Raw genomic sequence first — 12,428 nt, 5'->3', positions numbered from 1 at the left:
ATGAGTGTTGTTGTACTCTGCAATTGGCTGGCAACCAATACAGGGTCTACCCCGCCTACTGCCTATAGTTAGCTGAGATTGGCTCCAACTCCCCCGTGACCCTTGTGAGGATTAGCGGCCCGGACAATGAATGAATGAATGCAAACTCATTGTTATGTTAATCATCCATTACCCAGTTAAAAATCCCAACAACATCCAAGCCGTTGTGACGTTAATTTCGGTCCACAGTGGAGGAGTTGTGCTGGACAAAATGGCTGCCCCCTAAGATGAATTGAAAAATAATTTTTCTGGTTAATTGTTATTCCACTGAGGAATATAAATCAAATTGCTTTGTTTTTACTCGCAGCAGTACATACAAAAAAATTCTCGACAAAAATACATGTTTATTTTCCTCTTCTTATAATTTCAAATTCCTCTTACAACCTCTCCTGAAAAATATATGGCTGAGACGAACTGCCAAAAATTGCACGTTCACTCCATTGCAAGATTTTTATTTCATCTGGTAGCATCAGCCAGCCTCCCACACAATAAAGTGCCAAACATTAGGGCTTGCAAAGAGAAAATTGCTGTATTAACAAACAAAGAACTTGGATGAACTTGAGTAGACGTGAGTCAGCCGTCTACCATCTGTTCCGGTAAAGCTTCATTTAGCTGGCCATCTTTGATCCCGTATCCAATGATGTTTCTGTTTACACTAGCAGCACGTTTTGTTGGGACAGTCCATATTGTCCGTGGGGGGTGAGTCACTTGGAACCTCCCACCCTAATAACTCACAGACTGAAAGGTCAGTTACAGAAATACCACAGAGGGCACCTTTGACGACCAACAAACACATCTCTTTAACTAAATAACTTAGTTCCCCTTTTCTTTTAACCTTATACGCATGGAGACTCAACTATTTGCATCAGTGTGCATGACATTCCATGAGTAATATGTTAACACTGGGCTTTATGATTTCATGTAAAGATGTGTTTCACGATCCATCACATTCTGCAAAAACAGTCTTAACCAGAACGCTGAAATTACAACCTTCCCTAAACGCCGTGCTATTTAAAGCCTTTGAACTGAGCTCTGCCTCACTTTTGTATACTGTACAGAACTCTAAGAAGTGGCTTAAATGCTGGGAGGCTTCCAGTCCACACAGAGGGCTTTCATCTACTAACACACACAAATAGCAATCTAACCATACAGAGAGAATTTGACTAAAACCCATATAAAGTCACGGTCGCCCTAAGTTTGAGGTAATCCCTAGTAGCATGTTGCTACCGCAGCAGAACCGAGCCTGCCTGCCGGTGACGCACGCGCGCAAATCCGACACCGTTTCCGATATCCAATCACACGCTAATGGCGCGCTCTATCCTCTTCGCGTTTTCCCTCGCTTCCCAAAATCCGTCAGAAATGTGAAGTCCTTTTTTCGAATCCCTATGTGTCAACGCCGGGGAATGTATGTAGGTCAATCTGCTTTGCCTCGTCTAAAGCCATGCTGATATCATCATATTAATATTACATATGCATACAGTCGGCGATGCTTCACGGCAAATTGAGCTTCACATTCATCTATCAAGACTTGGTGGTAAAATGAGCGGAATACACATTGCGTTGCTCTTTTGTAACATGTTGCGTGGACACGCTTGAGCCGATGGCCATCTATAATCCATTTTCTGGTGTTTAGTCAGCGAGCACGCGATCCAATGGCGTCCCCCGTGTAATTTATCACATGTGCAGCAGGATATTACACTAGTGTCAAAAGGTATCCAGATGAAATAGCCTCCTGTCGTGACCCATCTCCGGAGTTCATGAATCAGAATCTCGGCAAAATATACGTTTTTCAATCAAGCTGTGAAATCCTCTTTTCACGTGGAAAGTTGCCCCACGAGCGACATACTTTGGCAACTGTCGCTGTGGGTTTGTGTGCCGGCCAAGTTTTCGCTCCTAGCAATTTGTCAAAGGAGTAAAATGTGTTTGTCTCATGGAGAAGCTGTGATCTTCTCCTCCTCGTGTTTCCCTTTGAGCCAAGTTTTTCTCTTTGCACACCCCCTCCTCGTTTTCTTCTTGTCACAGCTGATGTTTTTGGCGCAGCAAATCGCACAGACTGACTGTGCACACACACCGTCTCCCCTTTTGCGCTTTTTAATTCTCCGCAAATTCCACCCGCCGAGCGGAGAGCGAGGATGTGAGTGCTCTGTTCCGGACTACGCATGCCAGATCGCCACCTGGGATGTCAAGAGAAAGAGTGCAAAGCGTCTACAGTGACAACCGGCAAAAGAGGAAATGATTGATGGAGAGAAGACGAGGAGGAGTGAAAGCAGCACGGGGCTCAGCCCGGGGATTGAACCGAAGCGACGCACTGATGACACGAAGCGGTGCGCTCACATCTGGAACAGCTTCAGCAGCTGCACCTGAAGGAGGACTTTCTTTGTTGACCTCTTTACATTTGAATCTCTCGGGATTGTCGGAATGCTTTCCGTTAAGAATGTGCAACTGAAAAAGAAGATTCAAACATACAAGGTAGGAATGAAAAGTCTCAGATTTTGAAGGAGTGAATAACGTTGCACAAAGAAGGATTAAAGAGTCACTCGAGACTAAGATTCTGTTAGTTTTGGCTCAGCTCATCCTGCGACTCCACAGGTTTATGTACACACACACAGTTTGTTTTGGAGAATGATCCCAGGAGGCCACACTAGGAGTGGAGAGCACCTTCCAGAGAGCTAATAATCCCCCACCTTCTTGACTTCCCGAAAGTCCCCTCCCTCCACCAGTCTCTTAGCTTACCTGCACCAGTCGCAACACGCTGGAGAGCTCAGAGAGACCAAGGGACAGAGCCACAGAGACCTACAGAGATTCACCGACGCAGGATGTCAAAATCCTCCAGGCTGGCCCGGCCTCCATCAGCAGGCGCCGCATCCAAGCTGCCCTCCCCCAGGAAGGAATGCCCTGGCACAGCTCCTTTGGCTGGTCAGGCCCGGGTACAGAGCGTGGGCGAGAAGCTGATGAGGGCGGGCACTGACAATGCGTTGACCAGGCAGAAATCACTAACGGACAAAGTACAGAGTGAAACCCAAGTGGAACAAAAAGGCCCAGGTGAACCCGCCATGGAGGTGAATTCTACGAAGAGTAGAACCAACACACCTAAAGCATCAAGCCAGCATCAAGCCTCTGTACACAGTAAGTGAGCTTTAAAATACTCTCAAGTTGTATCTACTCTGGACCTTGAAGTCGGTCGGCTTTTGTAATCTTTTAAAGTTGTCCTTTTGGTTAAATTTTGGGATTAGGACTTCTTTTTCATCCCTTTTCATTTTCTTACCCTGAAGGGAGGGAAATTCATTTGTCAAGCATTTCTTGCCTCAACCTCAAAAACCACACTAACAGACTTGTTGCTACAAGCCCTGCTAAAATATTAATGAAAATGACAGTAGTTTGTTGCCTCGCAGTAACAGAAGATTTGAATTTAGATGTTTTTTGTTTGTGAAATGCAGTACAACTACCTCGTTTATGAAAGCATTCGGCTGGATTTTTCTCTGACAGCTTGATCCACGGTAAACCTTTTAGACAAACAAGTCTACTTTTCCTGCAATCATGGGTTTGCATGCCCCCAGTTGCTATTGCATGCATTTGACAAACTGAAAAAGGAACAGTTTCTGCCAAAGAACCTGGAGCAAATAATACTTTGCCTCAGTGGAGCATGCACTGATTACCCAGGAAGGGGTATGCTCTTAAAGAATAGAGTCTTATCACTCCCTCTTGACACACTCACCAGACTCCCAACTCTGCAGGGCGCCAGCTTTCACTGTCGTGTCGGGGTCACACTCACGTTAGGAATCTCACTAAGTTTGTAGATTGTACTGTAAGCGTTTGACTGACAGATCGTATATCTTCCTGTCAGCCGCTCTCAAATAAATCAGCGGAAGGAGGCAGGTGGGGTTTCAACTTTGGGTCGGATGGGGTTGTAGGCAACCAAAAGGGGGTGAAGTTAGTAAGAGAGTGACAGAAGGAGGTCAGGAATGCGAGCAGGGCATGCTGGGAAATCAACAGGTCTCTATTCTAACCCTGCATGTGCGTGGATCTCTCCCTGTGGTAAAAAAGTGAGCTTCTGGGTTACAAGGGGGCAGGTTTGAACTGGAAACCAGATGTTTTTTGTGAATACAAATCACGGTTGTGTTTCTTTGTGAGGGTCTTTACTTAAAATATTTCCCTATAAAACCAATTTTCTCCCCGTCCTGCTTCAGTTTCTTATCTGTCAGGCTTCTTACACAAAGAGAAGGATACATTCAGCTATCAAATGTAGAAAACATCACAACCACTGATCCTGAACATGATAAATGGTGTAGAAACTCAAACTTTAGATCTTCCCTGCAAATGCATTTCTCCAATTCCCCAAGGTGCTGCCAGGACCAGGGCATGATGCCAGCTGAATGAAAAGAACGACGGGGTCATGTATAAGGCAAAGACAATAAGTGCACATGACAGGTGACATTTCCACTGTGTGAAAGCTTAAGAGCTGACCGCTGCTTGACACAGAGTGCAATTTCAGACTCATAGTGCGTTTTTCTAACCCCGAAAGTGCAACAAAAGGTTCATCTTACTTCTGGTCATAAAAAAAGTGCCTTTCCAAAAAGGTGTGGACTAGCAGGCCCCATAGACTTAGCGTATGTGGATTTTGACAAAGTGATTGCTGTTTTCATTGTATTCTTTTCAGTTCTCTTCTTGCTCAATTTGAAAGTAACCTAAAGTATCCAAACGTAGGGTTATCTTGCCCTATCATGCAAGGATTTGTTCACATGCCCCCTTGGTAATGCAGTTGGGCGCGTTTCTGCGATGAACTCATGTTTTAGTGAGCGATTTGAGATGGTGAGTCACTAAAAGCAGCTTGAAAACTTGCTCATGATTCTTCACATCTGTAACATTTGTCACTAAGCAAGTCGCAGCACGATTGAGGCTTGGTTATACAAGGCGATGACAAAAAGCAGACGTTTTTTTAAAAAGACTTAAACAAACAAATGGAATCAGACCACCCAACTGTGTAAGGTTAAAGCCTGATTACAGTAACATTCTCTGTTTATTTTATTTTCTGGTCTTTTTCAATGGTTTTGACGTTTAAAACTTCACAGATAGTTGGTATTCAGCCTAACTGGTAAAAGTACAACAAAAGAAACTTTTTCAAGACCTTTTCATCCAAATGCCACATTTAAAAATGGGGTCGACGTCTACTGAAAGAAATCCCCAGCACTGTTGTCACAGATTACTTGAAAAAGTGATTTAATTACTGATCACGCCTCAAAAATGTAATCTACCGTAATTTTCGGACTATAAAGCGCACCTGATTATAAGCCGCCACCCACCAAATTTGACACAAAAATGCCATTTGTTCTTAGATAAGCCGCAGCTTTACTCACTGTATTATGGGATATTTACACCAAAGATGTTAACCAGAAACACTTTATTTGATAGCAGCATCATATGACTATCATAAGACCAAATGAACCACCATGACGCTTTAAACCAATTGGCTGCAAAGCCTCATTGCCGCAAGAAGCTTCATTATGCTCCCTTGTGGGAGACAGTCAACCTCTGCTGCCACCTGCTGTCAAACCTATTGTTGTACAACATGCTTCCTAGCATGCATTGCAGCGCTACAGATGTAAATAACAATCAAAATTCAGGTTCTGTTCTAATTATTTGTTCAGTTACTGTTCCAGTTGTTTCATTAATTGCTAGTTATAGTATTTGGTAACACTTTATTTGACAGTGGCGCAATAAGACTAATTACACAATCATATGTATAAAATGATGCTGTCATGAGAAATAATGAATGCTTGTAAAATATGTCATTTAGTGTTATCCGGCAAATTATCTCACTTTTGAATGGATGTAAAAGATCTGAGCTGGACATAAATGTATTGACATAATTTGCATGATGACACTTAATGACATCTGTCCTAAGCATTCAGTAATTCCCATGATAGTGTCGTGTCATAATTATGAAGGCCTTATTACGCCGCTGTCAAATAAAGTGTTACCTAATAACCCAAATAAATAAAAAAATAAGCCACACTGGACTATAACCCACAGGATTCAAAATGAATGAAAACAGGAGTGGCTTAAAGTCCATAAATGACAGTAGTTACTTTACTGAATACTTTATTATCAAAGTTACTCAATTACTTTAAAATTAACTTATCTGTTACTTTATATCGATAATTGAATTTAAAGGGGAAGATCAGAATTTTTCACAACCCTAAACACTAAGGCTTAATCTTCGAGTTAGCAGGGGTTTAATTAGTCGATGTAGTTGATTTCAACCACCATTGATTCGCGCTTGCTTAGCCGCCCCAGAACCCTGAAACTAACAAATAACTGATATACTGCATGGAATTTGTTGACATCAACTCCACTGACTAATTAAACCCCCGCTAACTTAAAGATTAGGCCTAATATCAAAAATTCTGAACTTCAGGTTAGGGTTTAGGGGTTAGAGTTAACAGCATAATTGTGCCAATATAAAACAATGCAAATTGACCGCGCAATAATCAACAAGTCACAAATGAATTGCACATTGAAATAAACACAAACGTGGGGGCGAGCGCGAATGTGCACGCGCAACCTGGAAGTACGCCGGACACACACGCGGTCAATTTGGCCACAAAAGGTGGCGGCAACTAAGCACTTCACACTCAATAGGACTTAGCATCCCAAAGATGCTAAACAAACACGCCACCTCACGGCATAAATGAGCAATACAAAAGTGATGTAAAAAATGCTCGCTGACCTGGCGAGGAGCGATGACTACCCGCCGTTGCAACGGCAAAGCTCCGAAACGGCTGCGCAGGTGGCAGCTCCAACCTATAGCTAGAACCCTCCAGAAAGAAGGAAAAACACACGTACATTCATGGACGGACACAGATCAACTTTCCATCGCACATCTCAACGGGTAGCTGCACTTGGCTCGAATGTGCACCCACGATCCTAAAGTCTTTCCCAAAACACTTTAGCGCGTGTGACTCGAGACCAAAACGGGAAGTAACTATGAGCGGTTTCCATGGAAACGAACGCTGAGTGGCAACCTTTCTAACATTTTCTACAACAATGCTCTGACTGACTGCACTATTTTTCATTCTACATACATCATAAGGCAATAACAAAATAGTAACACATAGACACAAAGGAAACAAACTTTAATCAGATTACTACTTTGGAAAAATGAACGCGTTAGATTGCTCGTTACTGTAGGAAAGTAATCAGATTACAATAATGCGTTACTTAGTAACGTGTTAGTGACAACACTGAAGCCCAGTGAGTCATTAGAGACATGAGATTACAGTATGTGGGCTAATAGTGTGTTCATGAACCCGCAGTCTGGGTTTCCAAATGCGTGGACATGACTCATCCCTCGAAACAGAAACAGACGAAAAATCGGGCCGATGAGCAAGAAGAAAGAGTGTTGCTTATATGTTCACTTGTGAGTGTGTATTGTAAATCTTCCCCACTGGGGCTGCAGTGTTTTGCTTCTGGGGGTGTAATTTGCGGTGTTTTTTTTTTCCTTTTCTTCCCTTTGGCTTCTGTGGCAGTCAACACGTAGAGGTGATTGGCTGCAGCTGTAGAGTGAATAAAAGACGTCACCTCATGGAAGACCACCGTGGAGTTAATGCTCCATTTGTTGAACTTCGGAATTGTCAAAAGTTGACTTTATATTATGTCAGATGATTTAAAAAAATATTTTTTAAAAATTCATAAATACATACATTTTCTCCCGCTTATCTGAGATTGGGTCGCAGAGGAAGCAGCTTCAGCAGGGAAGTGCAGACTTCTCTCTCCCCAGCCACTTCATCCAGCTCTTCTTGGGGGATCCCAAGGTGCGCCTAGGCCAGACGGGAGACAGTCTCCTCAGCGTGTCCTGGGGCGGCCCCGCGGCCTCCTCCCAGTGGGACGTTCCAGAGGCATCCTGATCAGATGCCCAAGCCACCTCATTTGGCTCCTCTCGATGCGGAGAAGCAGCGGCTCTACTCTGAGTCCCTCCCGGATGACCGAGCTTCTCACCTTACAGTGGGGCAAATAAGTATTTAGTCATCCACCAATTGTGCAAGTTCTCCTACTTGAAAAGATTAGAGACGCCTGTAATTGTCAACATGGGTAAACCTCGACCATGAGAGACAGAATGTGGGAAAAAAAAACAGAAAATCACATTGTTTGATTTTTAAAGAATTTATTTGCAAATCATGGTGGAAAATAAGTATTTGGTCAATACCAAACGTTCATCTCAATACTTTGTTATGTACCCTTTGTTGGCAATAACGGAGGCTAAACGTTTTCTTTAACTCATCACTTTTCGCTTGGTGTAAATAAATCCACTGTGGGAGCAATTATTAGAAAATGGAAGACATACAAGACCACTGATAATCTCCCTCGATCTGGGGCTCCATGCAAGATCTCACCCCGTGGCGTTAAAATGATAACAAGAACGGTGAGCAAAACTCCCAGGACCACACGGGGGGACCTAGTGAATGACCTTCAGAGAGCTGGGACCACAGTAACAAAGGCTACTATTAGTAACACAATGCGCCGCCAGGGACTCAAATTCTGCACTGTCAGACGTGTCCCCCTGCTGAAGCCAGTACATGTCCAGGCCCTTCTGCGGTTCACTAGAGAGCATTTGGATGATCCAGAAGAGGACTGGGAGAATGTGTTATGGTCAGATGAAACCAAAACAGAACTTTTTGGCAGAAACACAGGTTCTCGTGTTTGGAGGTGAAAGAATGCTGAATTGCATCTGAAGAACAACACCATACCCACTGTGAAGCATGGGGGTGGAAACATCATACTTTGGGGCTGTTTTTCTGCAAAGGGACCAGGACGACTGATCTGTGTAAAAGAAAGAATGAATGGGGCCATGTATTAAGAGATTTTGAGTGAAAATCTCCTTGCATCAGCAAGGACATTGAAGATGAGACGTGGCTGGGTCTTTCAGCATGACAATGATCCCAAACACACAGCCAGGGCAACAAAGGAGTGGCTTCGTAAGAAATATTTCAAGGTCCTGGAATGGCCTAGCCAGTCTCCAGGTCTCAACCCCATAGAAAATCTGTGGAGGGAGTTGAAAGTCCGTGTTGCCCAACGACAGCCCCAAAACATCACTGCTCTAGAGGAGATCTGCATGGAGGAATGGGGCAACGGAACGGGACGGGAGCACCCTCCCGTGGGAAACAGTCGAATGCCTTCCTCAAGTCCACAAAACACTTGTAGATTGGTTGGGCGAACTCCCATGACTCTCCGAGAACCCTGTTGGGGGTATAGAGCTGTTGCACTGTCCCGCGGCCTGGACGAAAACCACACTGCTCCTCCTGAATCCGTGATTGCACTTCCCAATGGAGCCTAATAATGCACCTGTTCATATTTCCAACCTTAGAAGTCTGAAGTAAAAGTACAGTTTCCAGGGCCCACTACAATACATGTTAATACATAAAATGAATCTTGAAAAATTTAAGAACTCCAGGTTTCGACTGAGTGATATTTCCCCTGAGGACATTACTTTTTAGTTTTAAATGACCAGGACACAATTGGGCTTTTGGTAGCCTTTCTAAATGTTGCAAATGTCAATTACACAATGAAAAAGAAAACCAGACATTAGCTTTAAGCTCTATTGGGATCTTCACATTAACCTTTTATTTTAGCAGGGGACTTTAGTTTGTGATCATTAAAAATACCATGATTCCCATTCTGAAGATAATATTAAAGCACTATTAAATAGGTTTTGTTTTGTAAAAATTTTTTTTATGAAGTTAAAAAACTAAGAAACATACAATTAGCACTTTATGGACTCCCTTTGGTACCAAGTCGTAAAACACTAGTTGACTTGATGACCAATGCGAAGATGCTTATGTCCTTGAATGGCTTTGACGGGCCCTCAGTTCTGAAGTTCACATGAGGAAAAGGAAAGAGTTTACAACTCCCGTAGGCTTTTTAGTAACTGAGAAAATAAAGCCCCTCATCCACAGCCATCACACAAGCAGGATGCATAAAACGAGAAGTGTGTGTGAGATTTATTCCCGACGCAATACACTCGGAGCAACCGCAAATGAAAGCCACTACCTGCCCACCTTTGAATCTCTCTCAAGTGTGTGACAGAGAAGGTTTCTCAACCTCTCCACATAATTGCTCCTCCGGGCTTCTTCTTCTTGCACCTGGCAGCCAGCGCCCCCTGCTGTGCAGCTAAAGGATTGTAAACACGCTTCATGTCTTGTGTGGAGTTACGTCAGCGTGTCACGTGACGTTTATACTTTTATCCCTCTGAGCACAACTTGTTCAATTAGGCCGTGGTGGAGAACTTCAGACTAAACAGCCAGATGGGTTTGACTCTGAACTTCTCTCATCTTTTTTGTAGGCAATAAACCACCAGAATCATTGACTCGGGGATCAGCTCCTCCCTTTCATTTGCCCTTAGATCAGGGGGATTTTTTTTCTAGAAGGGGAATAATACGCTTTGGTAGGGCGGTCAAGTCAGCGGTAAGAAATTCAAGCTTGTCAACTAGACAGCTGAGACGCCTCGTTGACGCAGCGTTTTAACCCGGTTGCGTTGCTAAGCTGCGAGGAGAGAATGGGATGGGATGGAGGGGGGATTTCTGCAGAGCTGATGTTAACAGCCGGCGGTTTAATGCCGCCGGAAAACTGGGAAATACATGTTGACATACTGATGTTTTTGTTTTGGAACGTGTTGCTTCTTCTTGTAACGCCCTAAGTTGCCACCAGATGCTACCAATGTCCTGGCTTATAAGAATATAGTAGATTGTGTCAGGGTAGTATTGTTGAAGTGATACAGTTTGCCTAAATATTTTTATTATGGTAACAATATGTAAGCCACTCCACCGAAACCAGACATTTTATTCCAGCTATAAAAAATCGGGAGACTTTCTAAATATAGGTAGTCCCCGGGTTACGAACAAGTTCCGTTCCTACGATGGCGCCATAACCCGAATTTCCACTTAAGTTTGAATTACCCCTTTAAGTACCCCTAAATACCTCCTAGATGTCAAAATAAATATCCAAAAACATGTGTCATACATGTGGCAAGACGTTGAAGCTAAGTCCTAGCTAGACAGCGAGCTAAGCTGTTGTCTTTCCCCTGTCTCCCTCACTCGGCTGCACAACTTATTCGTGGGAACAAATCTGCTCTTCCTCGTGTGTGCACAAGCACTCTTTTTCGTGTGCGCAAATACCATATTGGCCCGAATATAGGCGGCCCTGATTATAAGACGACCCCCTCTTTTTCAAGACTCAAGTTTGAAAAAAGACTTTTTGAACACCAAATTAATTTTTATACAGAAAATAATTACAGTACATCCGAAATAAATGATCATAACAATATATTTGAGAGGAAAAGCATGTTATTTTGCCTCATTCAAATCTTAATATCTGAACATTTAAATATGTAAACTAAAGTGCAATCACATTCTTAAATGAATGGCTTCTGGTTTTTGAAATGTAAATAAACCAATCTATTTTGATAAAACAACAAAATTGCAATAACTGCATTAACCATCAAAGTGAAGTCTAACTAACTGTAGTCTTGAAACAAATCTGAATAAGGAAAAACATTGCAATAAAATAATGCAAACTGGTTAAACTTGAGAGTAGCTGAGATCTGTCATGACAGAACATCGCTTCAATTATATCTGGCGCCATCTAGCGTCGTGAATGGGTATAATGTCCAGACCGCGAATATAAGACGACCCCCTCTTTTTCAGTCTTATTTCAATGCAAAAAACACTGTATTATATTTGGGCCAATACGGTACGTTCTTCTTCGTGTGTACATGCACTCTTAATCGCGTGCTGAAGTACTACCTCGTCTACGTTTCCTGCGCCAAAATAAAAGCATGCATCACAAATGTCAACATTATAATCAAATACATTTTTGCTAAAGGGCAGAACAGTCATACTAATAAAATAAGGTAAAAAATTAGATACTGTGCAGTAGCGGCATGGGAAGTGGGGTGCTGAGGGTGCTGCAGCACCCCGTGGTGCTCGTGGCATATTCCTTTTTTTGTGTGCGTTAAAAACAAATAAATAAGACATATTGGAACAATAGCATATTTAACTTTGAGGAGTAAATATACATCTAGTGTATGTTAAAAAAAGTTTTTTTTCTGTTAATAACACCACCTGACACTGTGCTTGCTTACCGGGTCATGTTGAATAAAGCGCTATTGGAACGGAAAAGTAAACTGTTGACAGAGGAGGTGTTAACATGGCACAAAAAACGAGTTAGCAATTTTTTCTTTACAAAAGCAGCAATAAATTGTAATATTTAATTCAAGGTCGAAAATGAAGATGATTTTCCTTTGGTGTCTTCAAATAGGTAAGACATGCTTGCAGTGTAGCCATATTCTTGTTTGTTGTTGAGCTGCCGCCATGCAGAGCGCTGTTGGATATTCGTAT

At 42.7% G+C, this 12,428-nt stretch overlaps 1 protein-coding gene across 7 annotated transcripts in view; it reads left to right on the top strand.

Moving 5' to 3' along the window:
• Positions 1-2,140: 2,140 nt before the first annotated feature.
• The window catches only part of si:ch211-285f17.1 (sickle tail protein), a 171,316-nt gene continuing 161,028 nt past the window's right edge, over positions 2,141-12,428 (top strand). For 4 of the 7 annotated variants that reach the window (XM_057824065.1, XM_057824064.1, XM_057824068.1 and 1 more), the window contains exon 1: positions 2,142-3,165. In XM_057824065.1, coding sequence (XP_057680048.1) covers positions 2,856-3,165 — 310 coding nt within the window. In that variant the 5' untranslated portion in view covers positions 2,142-2,855. Of the gene's footprint in view, positions 3,166-12,428 lie in introns of all 7 variants that reach the window. The other 3 variants (XM_057824077.1, XM_057824076.1, XM_057824066.1) reach the window with 2 other exon arrangements.

This window comes from Corythoichthys intestinalis, chromosome 20 (assembly GCF_030265065.1).
Source record: "Corythoichthys intestinalis isolate RoL2023-P3 chromosome 20, ASM3026506v1, whole genome shotgun sequence".
Lineage (NCBI taxonomy): Eukaryota > Metazoa > Chordata > Actinopteri > Syngnathiformes > Syngnathidae > Corythoichthys > Corythoichthys intestinalis.
The sequence above is the reverse complement of the archived record's forward strand: the minus strand, read 5'-3'. Positions and strand labels throughout refer to the sequence as shown.